At 47.4% G+C, this 22,590-nt stretch overlaps 1 protein-coding gene across 7 annotated transcripts in view; it reads left to right on the top strand.

Moving 5' to 3' along the window:
* The window catches only part of LOC149325704 (polyamine-transporting ATPase 13A3-like), a 783,814-nt gene that overhangs the window by 93,256 nt on the left and 667,968 nt on the right, over positions 1 to 22,590 (top strand). For 4 of the 7 annotated variants that reach the window (XM_089563633.1, XM_089563628.1, XM_089563622.1 and 1 more), the window contains exons 6-7: positions 893 to 927; positions 1,383 to 1,460. In XM_089563633.1, the coding sequence (XP_089419759.1) occupies positions 893 to 927; positions 1,383 to 1,460 (113 nt within the window). The remainder of the gene's footprint in view (positions 1 to 892; positions 928 to 1,382; positions 1,461 to 22,590) is intronic. The other 3 variants (XM_089563634.1, XM_089563623.1, XM_089563630.1) reach the window with 1 other exon arrangement.

Genomic DNA, 22,590 nt, shown 5'->3' with positions numbered 1-22,590 from the left:
GATCGCACAGCTTTTGCACATTGTTTTTGATTCAGGCATCACACAGACTTGAATGAAGGGCGCCACATTGCGCAGCCTACAACGGGAACAGCGACAAAATAAAGAGCTAGAACTGGAAGAACTCCTCCGTCAGCTCATGCCATGCCAGAAATGCTGTCTCGCACTGTTATACGACAAAAACTCTTCCTAGCAGCTATTTTATTCAGCCGCATCTTTAAAATTAATGTACAGATGCGAACTCTCATGTGGACCACTTTGGGGTGGGAATAAACGGTAGAGATAGTTATAATGTTTTCATGGTGCTCATGATGAAAATTTCTGGGCGCGAAGAAACAAAGGACAGCGAAGAAACCACAGGACAAAGCGCCTTGTCCTATGGTTTCCTATGGTTCGCTTTCCTTTGTTTGTTCGCGCCCAGAAATTTTCATCATGAACAACCTACAACTAGCCCAGCTTTCCATTCTGTTGAACTATATTTCATGGTGCTAACTTAATACGAAATAAAAATGTTTATAATCTCTTTCCTCCCCCTCACTTATTCAGTGCAAATTTCAGAGCCGATTCTGAATCGGCCCAATAACTACATGAAGAAATGACAAAGAACAAATAAGCAGGGTATATCTAAAAGCCCTGTAGAAGATACAAGACGCCATCTCAAGCATACCCCCAATATTAAACATTAGAAAATAGCTTACTACGTGCTCCCGCTTTCTCAGAATTGTTGCCTTCTTCCCACAACGCACCATCCGAGCATTGTTCAGGTGATTTTAGGAAGCCATAGACGTGCCTTGTGCGTGAGCGCTTAAGATTTACATCGCTTCTGTAAATTAACTGTTGTAACGAGTGTATTTGCAAAGCAGAATAAAGTGGAAAATACTTGGCCCTTCCCAAGATGGTGCAAGGACAGCTGTGGGAATACAAAAAGCAGTAAGTAAACGTTAAAGCACTCGTTGTGGCTTTGTTATGCTTGCTTTTATGGGCACCTATAGCAGGCATAAATCATAAATCGCAGCAAACATAAACAAAAGACGCATCATGCTTGGCATGTGCGATGTCTGAATGGGCTAGCAAGGCGTTCACTCCAATAAGACTGCTTGGTTTTTTTCAAACGACTGCAAACACCTTTCGTAAGTTGTAAGGCTATTGACTGCTCAAGAAGTACTTTGATTTGGGCTAGTTGGTTCATATCTTGAAAGTAGTTCGAACGGCGCGAAAACAACAAAGACAAAGGAGACACGAACACAACAGGACGGGCGCCAACTTCCAACTGAAGTTTATTGCACCAGCTCGACGCCAAGTTTCAGTGGCAAACAAATGCGGAAAGCAAAGAGCCGCAACGCGGACGTTTAACTGCGCTCATCCGTTCCCTTTTCTTTTCCCAGCGGACTGGACAGGGGTGTGAAGTGCTCAGACCTCCTTGAACGATTCCGTGGCTACTGCAGGGAGGAGGAAGAACAGCAGTGAGTATATCATTCAGGACGTGATATTCAAGCATTTTCGATCAAACTATCAGTATGCTAAAACGTACCTGACTTTAAATAGAAAAAAAATGCTTGTTTTGCCGTTGTAAATCAAAGTTTTTCAGTCTTCTAGTTTTTCATTACTCGTTAACATGTTACCCGCCCCCCCCCCCCCCCTCCCCCCCCCGGTCTGAGAAAAGAATCAAAGTAAAGCTTCGGCACGGCATGTAATGATAAAATCAAGATAACCAATGGTATTTAAGGGCACGGACTAGATTCCGACAGAAGTCAAGCACAAGAGTGGGCGGCAAAATGTTACGGGCACGGTTTAGGTTAAAACGTTTCCGGGGATACGCTGGCCACAGCTGGCAGAAGACAGGATTAACTGCAGAGATACTCCCGCGAATCTTTCTACTGTTTGCGTAATCAGTCTTCAAAGATGCCAGCACGCCGCTTTATCGCTCTGTTTGTGATTCAAGAGGTGATCTCGACTGGTCGCCTCCAGGCGGAGCCGATTCTATCTTGTTCCAGAATGTTGTAGTATTTTTGCGCACTTTATCTCAAGAATTCTCTAGCAGCATTACATTGAGCCGGCAGGGAGCGACGGGCATTCTTTAGCAATACCGCCGAGCGCGCTTGTTTCTACGCCGCCGCCAAGTAATGAAGTCAACTCTGTTCGCAAGTCAGCCAAAATAAAGGGTTTTGTTTAGAAGTAATTTCCACTGCATTCCTGCTCTGGCATCCAAGAACTGGGCGGCGTAGACGTAGCATCGAAGGAACGTTTATTCCTGCTACTTGGCAGGAAGCCAACAGGTTACATACTGAGCCCGGTGGCAAGGTAGATGTACTATGGTAGCGTAGGCTGCATAGAAGCCCATACGTTCAAAACATGGCGGCTCATGGTGCGCAGCCAGCGCCGTCTTCGAAATGCGTGGACAACTAAAAAGTGACGTCATAATTAAAACAAAAACGCGACGTTAAGTCACGTGTTTTAGTGACGTCATATTCTTGACGTCATCGTCACGTGCTGCTTGGCGGGAAAAAATAAACTGCTGAATGCCGCGACGCTTCAGCGCGACACCCGACACGAGAACGAAGAAAGAAGACACGACGAGTGCCGACCACCAACGCTATCTTTAGGTAGTCAGTACTCGTTATGCCTTTTTCCTTCGTCCTCGCCTCAGGTGTCGCGCTGAATGTCGCAGGTGTAGCGCTGAAGCGATGAAATGTGATGCCGCCAGACAGGTTATCGCTCGCACATCGTGCAACCGCACACCTCTTTTTTGCGTACGGGGGCCCCATGGCCACAGACGATGCCCTTTTGGGGCAAAAGCGACAGAACCGCACCTAACCGAACGAAACTACACAGAAGCGCTGGCAAAAGGGAAAAGCGGAAACTGTACACGAACGATGCACACCAAGAACACGAGCAACAAGCAACGAGGAAAAAGTAGGGCTAGCAGAATCGAGTTTCAAACAAAAGCAAGATGAATGGTCAAAAGATATGACAAGGGTATGACATCGGAGCACAGTCAACCTTGGCATCGTCCCGCTGCCATTGCCGCTGCTCTGAGCGAACGCTGTCATAAAAATTTTTACTAAGCAAGCGCTATACTTTCTAACAAAATGCACACAACTAAAACATTTTAAAAAGGAAACACTGCAATTGTTTTCAGATGGTTTTGAAATACAAAATATGTCCTAATTATTTTCCTCTTCTAGTCGTGTTTGTCCATTCATTTCATTTTGGCGCTTTAGTTCCATCCCTAATTTGATGTCGCTAGCACTTGGTTCTGGGCCGCATTCAGGCTCCGGCTTCGCGACCTATTTCAATTGACCTTGCCGGTGGGCCCGTGCGAGCGGTCTTTTAAAGCCAGCACGGGCTACCCGATAAGAGATAGCCGGGCAGTGAGCATGCGCAGACAGTACGCGATAACACGCGTGCTTGGTTTCGCGCGCACACAACATCTCCTTCCTCCTAATGAGCGCAAAGTCCTTTTGCTACATTATACAATGCAACTAATGCTGTGGCTGGTATCTATCAGGAGGTCGCCGGTCCCTCTGTGGATAGCGTCGCTCCCCTGGAGGGTCGGTCGTTGCCGCAGGGGCCGCAGCTGGAAGTGGCTCGTTGGCGCTCTCAGGATCCCCGAAATCTGGAATAAAATCTTCCATGATGCTCTGCTTTGAGCTGTCGATGCTGAGCAGTAGCTGGTCTTGATGACGACGCCAAATGAGCACCCCACGATTCGTCTTAACTCGAACCTTGAATGAAACGGGGCCAGACTGCTGAATGATAATGCCAGGGACCTATTTCTCAGGACCTCTGTAATTCCTCACGAGGACCTCATCGTTGATGTTCAAAAGTCGCTCACGTGCCTTGCGTCGCACCATATCGGAGAGCTGTTGCTGAGCCACTCTTCCCCCGACAGAAGGCTTGACTGCGTCGAGTCTCGTGCGCAGTCGTCTACCTATGAAAAGGTTTGCTGGAGTTTCTCTTGTAGTCGCATGCGGCGTGTTGCGGTACGTCATCAGGAATGTCTGTAAGGTTGCCTGCAAAGAGTCTTGGGGTCGTCCTTTCCGCAACGCAGGTTTCATTGTCTGTACAAATCTCTCCGCAAGGCCATTCGTGCTTGGATGGTACGCTGCACTCACGATATGACGACCACCGAAGCCTTTGACGAAGGTCTTGAATTCTTCGGAAACGAACTGTGGTCCGTTGTCGGTCACGATGGTCTCGGGTACGCCAAAACGCGAGAACAGGTCTTGGAGACACTGAATTGTGTGGTACGCCGTAGTCTTCTGCATGACATAAATTTCCGGCCATTTTGAGTGTGCGTCCACAGCAACAAGGAACATTTTGTCTTTCATGGGTCCAGCCGTTGAACTCTTTGCCACGGCGAAGTCGGCCATGACCATGGATGAAGCGGTGCCGGTGCTGGTTCGTTCCGTTGCTGTTGACACTCTTCACATTTCTTCACGTGTTGCTCTAGGTCCGCGTCGATACCACGCCACCAGACGTAGCTCCTCGCGAGTTCTTTGCATCTTACGATACCGGGATGACCCTGATGAAGTTCCTCAAGCAAGAAGGCTCGGTGTTTTGGAGGCACAACTACTCTCATGCCGTACATTAAACACCCTTGATGAACTGTGAGCTGCAAACGCTTGTCGAAGAAAAGTTTCAACTCCTTATCAGCGACATGCAACGGCCAGCCAGCACTTGTGAAGTTCAGTACCTTGCTTAGTAAAGGATCACGCCTCGTTCCACGAGCGATGTCTTGGCCTGTGACAGGCAGCGTTTCCAAACGAAGCGAATAAAAAGTTTCGCTTTCTTCTGCCGATTGCTTTTCGCTGCTGTCGAGCGGCAAGCGCGATAAACAGTCTGCTTCCGCATTATCGGTAGATTTCTTGAATTCAAGAGCATAGTTGTAGGCTGACAGCGTCAGCGCCCAACGCTGCATGCGGACAGCTGCCATCGCGGGAATGCCTGTTTTCGGGCCGAAAATTGTTTGCAGTGGTTTATGGTCAGTCACAAGCGTGAAGAACCTTTCGTAGACGTAGAAGTGAAACTTCTTTACGCCGAATACGAGGGCAAGGGCTTCTTTCTCGATCTGACTGTAGTTCTTTCCGGCACTTGACAATGTGCGAGATGCGTAGGCAACCGGTCGGACTGATCCATTTATCATTTTCTGCGAAAGAACTGCGCCTATGCCGTACTGAGATGCGTCGCAGGCAAGTTGAAGCGGTCGCTTCGGATCATAATGGGCAAGAACTGGAGGGGAAGCCATAGCTGCTTTTATCTGCATTATATGCATTAAAAATTAACACGTCAAAGACTAAGGCCATACTTTTTCGTCCCAAAAATAAAAACGTTTCTGTTAATACAGATTTGTTGTTAGGCAACTCAAAAATAGAAATAGTCTATGCCTTCAAGACTCTTGGTGTAGTTTTTAATGAACACCTGTCATGGGCTGATCACGTGGAACATGTTGTTTCCAAGATTTCAAGCATCGTAGGAGTTACATACATTAATAAAGAGTTGTTGCCATTAAAGGTGAAGGTCATTCTTTACAATGCTTTATTTGACTCTCACATTAATTATGCCCACTTAGTCTGGGGGAGTACTACTGCTACAAATTTAAGAAGAGTCCTTACATTGCAGAAACGAATGCTGCGACATGTTTTTAATGTTCCACGGGATCACCCAAGTTTGCCTTTATATGAAAAGTTAGGGATTATAAAAATCACCCAGCTCTACCCTTACCGCCTGTGCTTAACTTACAAAAAAGATGTCAAACAAAACATCAACTTCCTTTCTTCCTTAGCTTCCTTAACAAAGAGAATACCTTCGCATGATACACGTTGTCGGGAAATCTGGAACATTGAGAGATGCAGAACAAACTACGGAAAGCAAATGATTAAACATAAACTGCCAGAAATATTGAATATTTGTTATAGACACACCGTACATCCCGAAAACGCATCAAAGCAGGACCTAAGATTTTTTTTTTCGTGCTCAAATGTGTTTACTTGAAGATCATTTCTACCTTCATCCTACTGTGCCTGAATTGATTTTTTTTTTCTCCTTTCTTGGATCTTGTGCTCTTTTTGTTGTGGCTTGAAGTCTGCTATTTTCCACGCGTAAATATGCATTTGTAGTTTTGTGTATGTCTAGAGTTTTGTGTATGTCTTTGAAATGTATTCTGTTGTCCGCTGATTTCTGCCTTGATGGAAGCAATCATGTATTTGATATGGGGGGGCGGGAACCAGTCAAGCTTTCCAGCTTTTTTTCCCTAACCTCCCCCATCATGTTGATGGAAATAAAGGCTATTATTATTATTATTATTATTATTATTATTATTATTATTATTATTATTATTATCTCCGTGAAAGCAAGCTGGCATGACGTATCCCATGTCCACTCTGTTGTTTGCTTTAGCAGCCTGTACAACGGCTGTGCCAAAGTCGACAGACGCTGAACAAACTTGCCGTAATAATTGACCATCCCAAGAAATGACTGCAGTTGCTGCTTGTCTCTTGGAGCAGGCGCATTTAGCAGTGCTTTCAGGCGATGCGCAAACACCCTCGGCGTTGATGACGTGGCCCAGATAACGGAGCTCTCGTTGAAAGAACGAGCACTTATCGCGCCGGATGCGCACACCGCGTTCCTGCAATCTTGACAAGACGGCTTCCATGTTATGGAAATGCTCTTGCTTGGTCTTGCCTGTGACCAGGATGTCGTCAAGGTAGCAACTGACTCCTTGCAACCCTTTCAGCATGTTTTCCATGATTCTTTGAAATATGCTTGGGGCGGACGAAATGCCGAAAGCCAGACGGTTCATAGTATACAAGCCCTTATGCGTTTTTATCGTCAGTAGTTTCCGGGAGCTTTCCGCCAAAACTACCTGCAGGTCGATCTTCGAAAATTCCTCTCCTCCTGCAAGCGCTGCTAGAAGGTCATCTATCCGAGGTAGCGGGGAGCGGTCTACTTCTAGACAGGGATTGACGGTGGTTTTATAATCGCCACACAGTCGGAGGCTTCCATCCCTCTTCACTACCGGTACCAAGGGCGTTGCGTATTCGCTTGTAGCAACAGGCGTTATGATGCCAAACTTCTCCATTTTCACAAGTTCAGCTTCTACTGCACCTTGCAGAGCAAAGGGAACGCTTCTTGCCTTTACAAACTTCGGCTGTGACCCTTCGCGAAGGACAAGCTCGGCCTGCTCTTCCGCGATGGTACCTAGCTCATAATTGAAAAGTTCGGAATGGCTTTCTAGCATGGCTTCCAGCTTTTCTTGCCAGTGATTTGACATTTCTGGAGAGAGACCAAGGTGATTCAAAAAAACTAAGTTCTTCCAATCCAGACGAATATCTTGCAACCATTCTCTGCCGAGGAGTGCCGGTCCTGTAGTGTCCACGACGTACAGGGGAAGCTCCACGCTCTGGTCGTTGTGGCGCACGACGACTTTCGCCAGACCCTTTGGTTTTACCATAGCCCCAGTATACGTGCGCAGCTTTAACGATGCTGGCTGAAGTCGCTTACGTGGAAACAGCCTCTGGAATTCGCGCCATGATATGACGGATACGGCTGCGCCGGTGTCAAGCTCCATCGTCAGTTCGACACCGTCAACGTTCACGGGTACAGTAAATGGGTCTGCGTTGACTGATTTAAGTGGGACAGACGACTCGTTTCGGACGGACGTGAGCATCTTCACACGTTTCCGGGGCTTTGCCTCCCTAGATTTCTTTCCTTTCCTGCAGGCGCGTTGAATATGCCCTTTTCGGTTACAATTATAACATGTATCGCCGATATGAGGGCATGCTTCGCTAGAATGATTGGGTGACCCACAACGGAAGCAGCTTGGCGACATCACAGACTGCTTTTCGCCTCGAACCTTATTCACTTCGTACGCCGAGGATGCGCTGTTATGCGTGAACGCTGCGCTTTTAGTTGCAGTATCCATGGCAAGAGCTCTATCTACGGCCTTCTGGAAGGTTAGCTTCTTGTCTTCTGCGAATAATACACGCTGAATGTCCTCGCGGAGCAGGCCGCAAACGAAACAGTCCCGGAGCGCTTCATCCTAGAAACTTCCAAATTCGCAACTCTGCACCAGCCTTCGAAGTTCCGCGACAAATTCTGTAATGGACTCACCGCTTCGCTGTGACCGCTTCTAAAATTTAGCACGCTCTGCGATGACGGACGACTGCGGCGCCAGGTGATCGCTCAGGAGTTTCAGAAGACTGTCAAACTCTCGTGACGACGGTGCGTCCGGTGCCGTCAGCGACTTGAGCAGTGCGTAGGTCTTCGCGCCGATGAGACTTAGAAAAGCAGGAACCTTCTTTGCTACTGGAACATCGTTGACCAAAAGATAGGCCTTCAACCTTTCCTCGTACGAGCGCCAGTCGCTCGTGGTCTCGTCGAAAGGTTCAATGTAGCCGATGTGACCCATGACTCACTTGGAAGTTTCGGCTGGCGTTATGCCAATTTCACCGCAGGGAAATCTTAGTGGCGGGAAGCTTTTTTACACAGAGTGCAGGTTCTTTACACTGCGAATTCCGTACGGCGGTCATCCCATCCTCGTCGACATATCCAAGAACTGGGCGGCGTAGACGTAGCATCGAAGGAACGTTTATTCCTGCTACTTGGCAGGAAGCCAACAGGTTACATACTGAGCCCGGTGGGCCCGTGCGAGCGGTCTTTTAAAGCCAGCACGGGCTACCCGATAAGAGATAGCCGGGCAGTGAGCATGCGCAGACAGTACGCGATAACACGCGTGCTTGGTTTCGCGCGCACACAACAGTCATAGCGGATGTCCCTGTCGCCCTAACCCCCTGGGACCCGGAAAGGCAGCCCGAAACGTCTCGAACGAGCAGATAACGACAAAGCCGCTGAAGCCGACCCAACCGAAGACGAAGTGCGAAGCAGCCGTCGTCTCCAGAGGCGTTCACCTCAACACGGACTACTACCGAACCGCACACAAAAAAGCAGAGCTCCTTAACGCCGATGTCAACATATTTTTTGTGGCAGCCTCGACTGCAGCCCACGTTTAAAGGTTCACCGGGCGGCGATCCTGGAGAATGGCTGGAACAGTTTGACTGTGTCGCCGTATTCAACACTTGGGTGACCGCAATAAAGTCAGCCATGCTTTTTTTCGCCCTGAAAGGACCGGCCAGAATTTGGTTCGAAAACCACGAAGCTTCACTTGCGATGTGGTTATGATTCAAATGAGGTTTCCTGAAGGCATTCACATGCATCGTCAGGAAACAAAGAGATGAGCTGCTTCTACAATGACGTCTCCACCACACGAATTAGACAGTGGCCGAGTACGTAGAAGACATGAAGCGCGTTTTCGACGTGTCGATACTGACATGACGGAAGAGAAGGTGAATGTTTTGATGGGTGTGCTAAAGAGGCACTCTTCGTTGGTCTGACCAGCAGTCCACCGAAGTCTGTCGCTGAATTCACTAGCGAAGTAGCCACCATTGAGAAGCACGAATCCGCTGGTTCTTTCGCCAGCTCCAAGGAAGCTCAATAACCCTCTCGGATGGCACATCAATCGGTGGCAACCTGCGAGATGCCATCTGCGAAACTGTACGGGAAGAGCTGCGTCGCCTGCTACAGTCCTCCAACCAGCCTCAGGTAGCGACTTAAATTAGGGGAAAACTAGCGCCAAACCATGCACACCACAAGAAAAGAACGACGACGAGACACAAGAGCTAACTCATGACTGAAATTTTATTGAAGCCAGCAAGCACCTTATATAAGGTGAAGTTACAAGGGGAAAGAAGGGTGACATGGATAAGAAGGTGTAAAAAGGCATGTTAGTTATGCTTAGATAAAGTTATCATTAGATAAACTTTTTATGGAGAGGGTTGGTTTTAAAGGTTTTTAGGTATATCGGCGATAGTTAGTGCTTTTAAAAAGCAGACGTCCTTCGCCTAACCCTCTACAGTAGGCGAAGTTTAAATGCTTTTGACAAACATGGACTTGGGCTCACTTTTACCCATGAACTGCCCGACACTAATGTTTTACAGTTTACGGATTTAAAACTCGTGTCGTGTGTTCGTGTCTCTCTTTTTCTTGGTCCTTCGTTTTAGTTGCGCTGTTTCGTTCCTTAAAGATGCAATACCAACTCGCCCACTATGCTATGTTGCTACAAGTTAAAACTAACCTTCCTTGAAAGACACGTTTGCTGGGGTTATTACCTGCGTGCGAAAAAAAAAAGATATTTTGCGGTGCGATTCTATGCACTCCAAGACCGCAAAAAGAGCAACAGCATCGCATTGCCTGGAGTCTACTCTCAAGAAAGCGTGCCCACACCAGTTGTAAGACAGCTTTCAAAATCAGATGAGCTGGCTTCCGGCGGCTGGGCTCCCTTGCTCTGTGTTTGTCGCTGTTTGCGAGACCCGCTTTCAAAAACTTAAGCACGGAACACTAAGAAATACCCTACAGGATTGTTTCAGGACGAAGAAGCCACTAGTTCTGGCTTACGTACAGAAAACCTCGCACGAAAGTGGCCAAGAGGTATGGTGTGAGTGAGTGTCGTCTTTTCGGCTCCTAACAAGGTAGAAAAGTTGTGCCCCCGAGTCTGCAACTCAAGAAAGCGGGGTTGCCAGATGAAGCACGAAGCTCCGTTTACCAAGTGTTCCGTAGGAGTGATCTACGCTATCCCCTTAACCTGTGGGAAGTTTGAAGTCGGCCATACTGGCCGCTACATCAAGGAGGGTTGGGGGACCATGACCGAAATTTTTCACGTTTCAAAGATAGATGCGCACATTTGGATGCAGGCGTAATGAGTTGCGACGGGTGCGAGGTGCGGTTAAATGAGACGAAGATTCTTGGCAAGACCACAGATAAAACTGCATGCGTTAGTCTGGAGGCATTTTACATAAATAAATTTAGCTGTAAGTGTATCAGCACTCAATCTTTATCTCTTTCTGCCTCCGAGTTTATTTTTCTAGATTCTGCCATCAAGTAACTGCTCTTTTTCATGTGCGATTTTTGGCTGCCTGCCCTTCATCAGCTTGAAACTTCATCTTATATAAGGTGCTTTCTGGCTTCAATAAAATTTCAGTTGAGTTAGCGCTTGTGTCTCGTCCTCGTTCTTTTCTTGTGGTGTGTATGGTTAGGCCCTATTTTTCTCTAATTCAAGTATGAATGAATGAATGAATGAATGAATGAATGAATGAATGAATGAATGAATGAATGAATGAATGAATGAATGAATGAATGAATGAATGAAAGTTTATTTCTCTTTTGGCCTTACAGAAAGCGTGGGTGATGAAATAAAAGCGGTTTGCAATAACCGCTTGACGGGCTTCGTCACCTGAAAAAGTCGACGACAGCAGTGGCAGTTCTTGCCGCATACAAATAACAATTCACATCTCAAACAAAACAGATTGTACTGTAATGCAGGTAGGGGGGTAGATATTGTAACGAAGACAGGACTGGCACAGCTCACAGTTTCAGCAATGTTCAGCGCACAGCAGAGAACTCACAAGATATCTGACTCTCTGACCGAACCACACACACACTTTGTCTTTGTCGACCGACACACGCACACTTCGTCGTCATCATCGGCGCGCTCTCATGAGCACGCGCCATTACCCCCCCCCCCCTCATCAAAGCGGCGGCCCGACGCCGGTAACGACCACGCAGGGCAAAGGTAATGTTCGGTATAGAGAGCGGATGGCAGAGAACACGGAGAGCTGTTAAGCTGGTAAAACGGCGGCTTGCAGCCTGTCATAGTAGGGCTTCATGCGCACCACGTGGACAGTCTCGGTCGGATGGCGCCGACGTGGTAAGGAGGTTCTATCCCGCGGGACAACTGTATGTGACGTCACTAACACGACGAACCACCTCGTACGGACCGAAGTAGCGTCGGAGTAGCTTTTCGGAGAGGCCGCGGCGGCGCGCAGGTGTGCATACCCACACAGGGTCGCCGGGCTCGTACCGAACGGATCGGTGTCGGAGGTTGTAGCGACCAGCGTCGAGGTGTTGTTGATGTCGAATCCGGCAACTTGCAGGACGGCTTCTTCAGCCTGCTAGACGAATGTGTTAACGTCAGCATAGGTGCCGATGTCTGCGTCGTTGTGACCAGCGGGTAGCACAACATCCAGGATGGTAGTGACACACCGTCCGTAGACCAGCTGGAAAAGTGTAAGACGGATAGTCTCCTGTTCTGCCGTATTGTAGGCGAAGGTTGCATAAGGAAGAACTTCGTCCCACGTGCGATGCGCAACGTCGACATACATAGCAAGGATATCGGCAAGCGTGCGGTTGAGGCTTTGAGTCAAGCCGTTGGTTTGGGGATGATAGGCTGTTGTTTCCTGTGACCGGGGTGGGTAAGTAGGTCGCTTACAGCACGCGCCTTGTGCACGGGGCTGCGGTCGTGCTGGAACACGTAGCAGACATCCGGGAATGGTCCGTCCAGGACGTAGGGAACCATGTGACCGATAAGGATCTCGCAGTACCTCGGCCCGGTGAAAGAGCCCTCGATCCGCACGAGTGGGCCGAGGCCGTCCCTACGGATGGCGCCCCAGACGCTGACTGAACACCGGCCACTGCTGAGCACGTTGAGGGTGTAGTCAGGGAGATACCTGTGCACAGGACAGCAAATACGTTCCAACAAAAATCCGCAAATTTCGGCTCCCAAACTTAAATCAAGTAGCGCTAACATAACAAATCCAAAACTCTGCTCAAGCTTCTGTTCGGCAGGAGACAATAACCTACTTTGTATTCGATACTGAATCTACGTCAAATGAAACAAAAGGAAAAAACGAGGCTGCTCTATATTCTCAATACTAAAATGTGTTGCAAAGCATACTTCATCAGCTGTAAGAATGACAGGTCATACCTGCTGTTGAGCGGGCGCCACACACGCTGCTGCTGGTCCCAGCGCGTGAAGAATGTGGACTCATCCGAGAAAATCACTTCCCGCCACTCCTGTGGAAACCACTGCTGGAAGGCTCTGGCGAAGTTGAGTCTCTTTTCTCTCTGGTTTCTTGTGACGTGCGGCTTTTGAGCTGCAACGCAGTTCATTAGACCTGCTTCTCGCTTAAAACATAGTGACTGGCTAGTTGGTTCTCCATACTGGAAAATTGCAGCGCAGCAGTGACAAGGACGAGACGAGAAGGACGCAAACACAAGCGCTCGCCACCTGGATCTAATGGTGTCGCAGGAGCAGCTCATCCCTAGTTCGTCACGAACCTCCCTGGCGTTCAAGAAGGGGTCTACAACTACTGCAGCAACAATTAACTCATCTTCTTCAAGCGTAGTAATCCTTGGCCGACCACTGCGCTCAGCATCGGTAATTCTGCCATGTTCGTCCCTGTATGCTCTAAGAATACGGCTCACCGCTGTTCTTGTCCTTCCGGTACGGCGACAGATTTCACGCTGAGGGACGCCTTCTATGCCCAGTCGCACGATCCGCCTTCTTTCCTCGTATCGAATCCTTGGTGGCAATCTTGCGAATTACCGAATCCGATGCAACCATTCTCGGTTTTATACGTTCTGCGGTTTCCCGTTATCCGATGGTGAACCTGGATTGAATGTTCGTGTTTTACTTTTATCGACGTTATATGCCAGAGCCTTTACAGTGCGCGCTGCTATCCTGATAGCATTCTGTCTGGTCATTGGTCACTGAGGGACCACTGAACCTGCTGTTTTGCTTTACAGAATATCAAGCTTATTGCGAAGACAGTGCCAATACGACAGCTTCGAAAGAGAAGCAGCGCCCGCATAGAAGTTCGCCGTCTCTGTTATCTCACTGTCGTGAAAAAGCGCCCGTTACGGTGGCTGCCGATGCGGCGTCTTAAACCGCGTTGCCTCAAATCCGGCTACGGTGGATGCAGGGGATTAGTAGTAACACCTAACATGAAAGCAATATAAAAGGACAACCAGAAACAAAAATCCGACTCGCTTCTTCACACAGCCGCGGTTTGACGCACTGCGACTGTCCAACTGATCTGCCACAGCCCGATGTGTTCGATGAACAGGCGATGCGCGCTCCCCTTCGTCGGGACCGTCAACAGCAGAGCAGCCGAACGCAACAGTAGATATTCATTAAGCGCGACAAGCCCCCCCCGCGAGGGTGAGGGTGAAGTTTGTCGACACTCGGGGCACTCTGGCTGCCAGCGAGCGGCGCGAGATAACAGCGCCCATGTGCGGCCCCGCAGCCGCTCCGCTACCCTGAGCGGTGGTCCATTTTATTTTCCGACCGATAGTGCGTTTGGCGTGGGGGCGTCGATGTAAGGGCAGCAGGGGCAACAGGTTCAGGGACCGCCTGCTGCGCTTCCTCTCGGATAATTTGTGCTAATGACAGACACTGCGGCTGCGACTGGGCAGAGCGGTGCATTTTGTGCAACTCTTTGACGATAGATCGAACCAGCTCCCGCAGGGTTTCAGCGGAGTCGCTGGAGGCTGGCGCAAAGACAGAGCGTTCACGTCACGATTGTAATAGCGGGCACGTTGTTGCGGTGTCTTTTCGTCGGTAGTGGCCTCCGATAGAAATTCCAAAGTGGTGTTAGGTGGGTTGCGCACAAGCCCAGCGAACAGTTCATCTTTGAGGATCAAAGATGAACTGTGCGCATCAGGTGGCGCACTTTCTTGTCTTCGGCCATGTTCCCCCCCTTCTGAACAGCCGTGTCGTGTCCTCATAATACATTGCGACGCTCTCACTGGGTCGCTGGTTCCTTGTCTGCAGCGCCGACTCAGCGCGCTCCCGACGGTCGATGTTGACGTAGGTCGCCAGCAACCGGCTGCGGAACCGTTCCCAAGAAGGAAACGTTGCCTCGTGGTTCTCGTACCACGTCCGCGCCGAGTTGTCAAGAGCGAAGTAAACATTTTGGAGCTTCCGCTCCGAATCCCAGAAGTTGTACCTGGCAACGCGCTCGAACTGGTCAAGCCAGTCCTCCGCGTCCTCAAACACTTCCCCATTGAAGGTCGGCGGCGTTCGCGGCAAATGAGCAGCTGTTTCCGGTGTTAGCCATAGCTGTCGCGCCAGTCCTCTGCATAGCGGCTGGAGCCCTGGTCTTAGGGGATAACGGGCCGAACTGTGATGAATGACCTTTGTGTCGGCGGCTCGCATTGTGATGAATCGGAGATAAATCGTTGTTCATAGACAGCCTTCGGGGCACGTAGATGTTGGAAAGTACCCAGCAGGCCTCCACCAAAAATGTAACGAAGACAGGACGGGCACAGCTCACAGTTTCAGCACAGTTCAGCGCACAGCAGAGAACTCACAAATGGCTGACTCGCAGACCGAGCCACACACACACTTCGTCTTTGTCGACCGACACACGCACACTTCGTCTTCCTCGTCGGCGCGCTCCCATGAGCACGCCCCAATATATTAAACAATCACAAAGGAAGAAAAAATAACGGTCCACATATGTATTTCAGTACAACCTAATCAATAAAAGTTTCACGAAGTGCACGAAAGGACATTTTCTTTATATTGTTATAAAGAGAAGAGTTGAAACATCTTGGTTGTATATATTTTGGTATAGCAAAACCATAGTTTGCTCTACATCTGGGTACCGAAAATATTTCAGTGTTTCTAGTGGTATTTGGCGTGTTGTGTGGCACCAGCTGCACAATACGGGATAAAAAGGAGTCATTTCTTGCCGTTTGCTTTTTGTAAAAACAGGCAAATCTGTACTCAAACAACCTAGGAACTGAAATTATTTTGTATTTTATTCGTATGGGACAAGTTGGGGCGTAATAGCAGGAATTTGTAATGACTCGTAGCATTTTCTTCTGTTGAAGAAAAAACTTTTGCAAACTGGACACTGTGGTATTTCCCCCATACCAAATAACAGTACCTTACGTATGAAAAAAAGAATGCATAGCACAGGTCAAGTTTCGTTTTTGTAGGCAAGATATACTTATTGCAAGAGACGATACCTATGAATTTAGATAGCTTGATGCAGACCTTATTTATGTGAGCATCCCATGACATTGAAGGGGTAAAGTCTACGCCAAGTGAGGTGAACGATTGTACATATTCAATTTGTGTGCCACTGAAAAAGATAGGTGGTGCATTCCCTACCAACTTGCCCTTGCCATGAAATATTATCGCCTTTGTTTTTTCCTTGTTCACTGTCAAGGAGTTAGAGCATGACCATTTCCTCAGAGCAGTCAATACTGTGTTCGATGAATGGGTTAACTGAATAATATCAGTGGAAGAGCAAAACAAACTGGTGTGATCAGCATAAATAGTAAATTATATCTCATTGTTTATATTATTGATGTCCTTTATATATAAGTTAAAAAGTATAGGACCCAAGAGATGTGGCACTCCATTTGAAATTTGTAGGACATCGGAGCGGCAATTATTGATGACAACATATTGTGAACGCGAGGACATACGTGACTTGAAAAGCTTGAGGGCATGGCCACGTATATCGCAATGTTCAAGTTTGGCAAAGAGTGTATTATGATCAAGAGTATCAAATACCTTGCAGAAATTTACGAAGATTCCAAGAGTGAGCTTCTGGGATTCAATATTACCTAATATAAATTCTTTTTGATCAAGTAATGCATGATCTGTTGATTTGTTCTTGGTGAACCCGTATTGTAAGTCATTTATAATAGTGTGCTTTAGAAGGAAATTATGAGTTCGATGATGAATTACGCGTTCTAGCCCCTTGGAGAAGAAAGGTAAGACATATATCGGCCTGTAATTACTTAAATTATTTCTATCTCCCTTTTTGAAGATTACTGCCACCCGAGCAAGTTTCGTATCAGCAGGAAAGTGGGCTGTAGTCAGCGCCGTGTTATATATATGCATTAAGCAAGGATCTATTGAAGGCGGGACATACTTTATTGGGCGACTCTGGAGATCGCAAGTCTAAGCTTGTCGTGTCTCACAAGTTTTTTAGAATAAAGTACACTTCATTTTCATCTGTAGGTTCAAAAAAGAGGGATTGTGAAATTCTATCACCCAGAAATTTTTATAAGTCAGGGCTGAGATACCGACTGCCAACGGTTCTAAAAGAAAATTATTAAAAGCACCGGCCAAACGAGACACAGTTTATTTATTTATTTATTCAAGGTACCTACAGCGCCTTGAGAGGCATTATTGTAGGGGCGGTAAAATTCACAAAAAAAACAGTAAAATTCAATACAGCACAAGGGAACAAAACAGAAAGAAAAGTTACAGAAAAATGTTAAGAACTTCCAAAAAGATAAAAGCATTCTGATTGCACCCGACACGCAGAACCAACACTGACAACAGCATAATCAGATTATTGCATGGTCAACTGCGGCCTGAAAATTCTCGCTCTCAAACACTTCATTAGGCAGCAGGTTCCATTCACTTATTGTGTTGGAAAAAATGAATATTTAAATGTATTAATCCGGCAGTTGTACCCTCTAATTTTCATGGTATTGTCCCTTCTACTCGAAACGTAGTGAGGTTACCTTAAATAGAGGCTTTTAGTAATTCCTGTTTTATTATTGTAAATGTCGTACAAAAAATTTATTCTAAAAACTTCGGTGGGATAATAACTTCAAACCAAGAGCTTCCCGAAGTTCTGAACTTCTAACCTTAAAATTATAATTCCCAGTTACGAACCTTGCTGCCCGCTTCTGAACTCGTTCTAGCTTGTCTTTTAAAATATTTGTGAACGGGTCCCAACATACGCATCCATATTCGAGAACTGGCCTGACATTCGTAACGTACAATGTTTCTTTTAGGCGTGGAGTTGTATGTTTAAAGTTTCTTTTAAAAAGGTTGTGAACGTGGGAAGCTTTGGCAGTTATTGCGTTGACGTGTGCGGTCCAATCCAACTTCGCTGTAAATGTGATACCGAGATACTTTACTCGGTCCTTTGTCTGTACAACAGATTGATTTAGATTATAGTTGCCCCATATCTTTTTTTTGTTTGTGAACTGCATGAGGTAACATTTACTGGTGTATAGAGTCATCTTCCATTTGTCACACCACGCACATACCTTGTCAAGGTCACACTGCAACAGAATGGTATCATTTGCGCACGTGACAGAACGGTAAACAACACAGTCATGAGCGTACAGCCTAACACGGTAGCACAGATCACTCGGAAAATCATTTGCAAAAACAAGAAACAACAAAGGCCCAAGTACCGAGCCTTGCGGCACACCCGATAAAACCTGAACAGACTGCGAAGTGACACCGTTTATCAGTACCCGTTGTTCATACAAATAATCTTGAATCCATCCAAGAAGTCTAGAAGGTATACCTAAATATGATAACTTTGTTAAGAGCAGAGAATGCGAAACCACGTGAAAAGCCTTGCGGAAATCAAGAAAAACTGCGTCTATTTGAACACCCCTATCTATACCTTCCGGGACATCATGGATGAACTCAGTGAGCTGAGTTGTACACGATAGGCCCGAACGGAAACCATGTTGAGCGGTAGTGAAGAAATCATTATCATTAAGGTGCTTCATAAGACCAGAATATTTTATATTCTCCAGTGTTTTACAAGAAACAGAGGTGAGGGACACCGGTCTGTAACTACATATATTTGCGCGATCCCCATCTTTATGTATTAGGTTATTAGGTATAGGTTAATGCCATCAACTGCTAAACTTGTCATGTTATTTCTATATGAAATTCTATTCAAAAGTAGATTAAGGCACCTCCACTTTTCTTTAGGGCGATTGAAGAGTTCCTTATCAAAAAGGTTATTGTGTTAAGCCGTCCTAGCTGTGTTGAGTTCTTTGTTCAAAGAGTTCTGAAATGCTTTAAAATGGGGCAATAGTGAACTATCCCTAGTCAAAATGAATTCAGCGAACATCCTCTGCTTCTTTTTTACAAGTCGTATAAGCCTTGGGAACTTCCATGGTTTGCGAGCGTTTTTCGGCAATTTTACTTCAACTTTAGGAAAACATTCGTGATAGATTAGTAAAAAGAGTCGCAAGAAAGCTCTATAGGTAGCATCCGAGTCGGTGCTTAAGAAAACAGGTTCCCGGTCTACTAGCTCTATGCGGCTTGTAAATGTTTCAAGGTTTTTCTGGGAAATACACTGCCGACGTGCATTAAGGTTTGTGTTCGGAAGGGTTTAGTCTCAACGAGCAGAAAAACAGGTAGATATGGTCACTGATGTCTGCTGCGAAACGCCCTGCGGTGAGAGGCTTATAATATTTATTTATATTGTAACGTGCTTCCATAGAACCTCGACGGAAGAAGCAGAAGATGAAGGACCAGCAGAGAGAAAGGAAGAGAAAGAGCTGAAGGACGCTGGTAGGCTTCCTGCTTCCATCCTGCTCCGACCGATCCCCTCTGTGAATAACCCCCCGTGCGTGCTAAGCTCGTAACAATATATTCAGTTGCCCTAAAGGCCCATGTGGGCGTTACATGGGGGGGGGGGGGGGGGTACAATAAAAGTTTAGAACGCGGAGGCAATACACAAACAGGCAAGTCACACAAAATTCGAACATGAAGCAAATACGTCATTGCAGGTATATCTATGTGGCTTATACAACATTCACAGCCCCAGGAAGCAATTCAGATTGTCGACAAATGTGACGTGGTCAGTGATGGACGCCACGTTTTCCGGGAGCTGATTCCATTTGCGAACGGCAACAAGAAGCGGGGACTGAAAAAACATATTTGTGCGGGCGAAAATGGGCTGTGCTTAGTTTTCGTGATCAAGTCGCGGAAATACTTGATTAGTTGGTACTACGTGTAGCGCAGAAAAGGGTGAACGACTACGGTAAAGTTTGTGAAAGAAGGACATGAGTTGAAGCAGCCTGCGTTTCTCGAGCGGAGATAAGAGAGATTTTTATTTTAGATACACTTGCTGTGTGTGAGTAGTTCTTTACGATGAACCGGGCAGCTTTGTTTTGAAGAGATTCAACTTTATTTATTAGATAGGTCTGATGTGTATTCCAAATAAGCGACGCGTATTCGAGTTTTGAGCGGATTAATGCAGTGTATGCCGCAAGTTTTGTGGACGAGCTGACCAGATGCAAGTTGCGCCTAATGAAGCCAAGCGCTTTGGTTCCCTTGCTGAGCGTCATATCTATATGGAGGTTCCATGATAGGTTGGATGATAAATGCACGCCTAAATACTTTATGCTAGACACTGATTCCAGCTGGGCATCGTTTATACTATAAGTATAGCGCTCCGGCTTCATTGTGGTGAACGTAATGGCTTTCGTTTTTGACTCATTAATCTCCATTTGCCAGTCTCTGCACCAATTACCAAGATTTATGAGGTCCGTTTGTAAACAATAAGCATCCGTAGGATTATTGATTTTTTAAGAGCGAAACAAAACTGCGCGAAGACGACGGGACAAAAGAAATGCACGAATACACACACACAAAGCGCAGACTTCCAACTGACTTTATTTTGTAAAAGCAGGGTGCTTATAAAGGCAATCACAGCAAGCTAGAAGACAAGCAGAAGCAACGTGCGAACGGCAATGACAGTGTCAACAAGACCACGTGTGATTACGACCCATGAAAAGTTCGGATGTGTCCATCTAAGAAAATGATCTCTTGACTTGAAAAAGATAAAGAAGGGGCGCTAACACACTTATCACCCCTTTTAGAAATGAAATAGGCCGCGATAACTTCTCTTTCGCTTTTTGTTTTGGCCTTAGAAAGGAACTTTGTTTTTTCCAGGTAAGGAGAACAGTTTTTGGTGTCGCAGCTCTTACAGTGCAAGGGTAGATTAGTGCCAGTGCCGCTGCTAAGGGATCGCCTGTGTTCTAAAGCGCGCTCATTAAAACAACGGCCAGTCCAGCCTATGCAGGAACGACCGCATGACAGACGTATTTCGTAAACAACTTCGGAAACACATTTTGTGAACTTGTTCCAGTGGTCTTCTTGCAAGTGGTGGGTTCCTGTCTTGTTCCAGCCAGTAGAGGGCACACTTACCTGGAAAAAACAAACTTCCTTTCTAAGGCCAAAACAAAAACCGAAAGAGAAGTTATCGAGGCATACTTCAATTCTAAAAGGGGTGATAAGTGTGTTAGCACCCTCTCTTTATCTCTTTCAAGTCAAGAGATCAATTTCTTGGATGGACACATCAGAACTTTTCGTGGGTCGTAATCACACGTGGTCTTGTTGACACTGTCATTGCCGTTCGCACGTTGCTTCTGCTTGTATCCTAGTTTGCTGTGATTGCCTTTATAAGCACCCTGCTTTTACAAAATAAAGTCAGTTGGAAGTCTGCGCTTTGTGTGTGTGTATTCGTGCCTTTCTTTTGTCCCGTCGTCTTCGCGCAGTTTTGTTTCGCTATAACCATGAACCGACTAGCCCAACATCATGCCTTACTTTGATTTGTTTATATACCACGCAATCATCTGCAAATAGACGGACTGCAGAGCGCAGGTTATTACTGATGTCATTTACGTAAACTAAAAACAATATTGGTCCGACTACAGAACTCTGTGCCACTCCAGATTTTACGGAGGAAAGTGGAGATGAATGGTCATTGACGAAAACTGACTGGGTGCGGTTTGATAGAAAATTATATATCCATTTGACAACCTTCGTGTTTATATTGATACATGCATTCGAAGAGACAGCAGTAGTGCATGCACTAGAGGAGGAAGAAGCTAGTTGGCTCTCGCGCGCGCGCTCGAACCACTGAGGGACCGCCGTAGGTCGTCTCTGCGCTGGTGTTCTTCTTTGGCGTTGCACGCTACAGTTTGGTGGAGCAGTGCTGGGTACGCTTCCCGACTTGCACACTCCGTACAGCGTCACTACGGACCTCACACCGATTCACCAGCGATCCAGCCGCCGTCTCCGCGGAGAGTCGCCTGAATTTGGGCCCCTTCCCCCGCCAACAAGGACGACGCAGCCTCTACCGTCGAGTCCAACTGCCATGGCCGCTGACACCAGGCCCCTGGCGCCGATCCTTTGCCATCCACCCCGAACACCGCCATCTTTTCACGGTGACGTGTTCGAAGACGCTGAGGACTGGCTGCAGACGTTCGAGCGGGTCGCACGCTACAACGGCTGGTGCGACGGGCGCAAGCTCAATAACGTCTACTTTGCCCTGGAAGAGTCTGCTCGGACGTGGTTTGAAGACCACGAAGCTACCCTTCCCACCTGGGAGACGTTTTGCCGGAGTCTCCTGGCTACGTTCCCCAACGCTGACCGCCGAGAGAAGGCTGAAGCTGCGCTGCACTCCCGAAATCAGTGCACGAACGAAAGCGTGCGCATGTACACCTAAGACATGGCCCGTCTTTTCAACCGCGCCGACCCCAACATGACAGAGGAGAAGAAGCTGCGCCATCTCATGCGTGGGGTTAAGCAGGAGCTGTTCGCGGGCCTCGTGCGCAGCCCACCCCGCACGGTAGCGGAATTTCTAACCGAGGCGACCACGATGGAGACGACGCTGCAACAACGGGCCCGCCAGTACAACCGGGACATCAACGGCATGGTGCCCGAAGGCTTTTCGTCGTGTCTCGGTGGCAGTGCAGACACCTTGCGCGAACTAATTCGCTCAGTTGTCCGGGAGGAACTCCAACGGCTCCATATGCCCCAGGTTGCACCTGCGCCGCTGGCAGCACTGACTGAAGTCGTCAGGGACGAGATGCGACAGGCTGCGCAGGCACCTCCTGTCCCCGAAGCGCCGTCCCGGTTCGATGACAGACCCACGTACGCATCTGTTGTACGTCGCACGACAG

The sequence above is a fragment of the Amblyomma mixtum genome, chromosome 10, assembly GCF_055824585.1.
Source record: "Amblyomma mixtum isolate Tamu chromosome 10, ASM5582458v1, whole genome shotgun sequence".
NCBI lineage: Eukaryota > Metazoa > Arthropoda > Arachnida > Ixodida > Ixodidae > Amblyomma > Amblyomma mixtum.
Note: the sequence above shows the minus strand (reverse complement) of the source record. Positions and strands in the feature narration are given on the sequence as shown.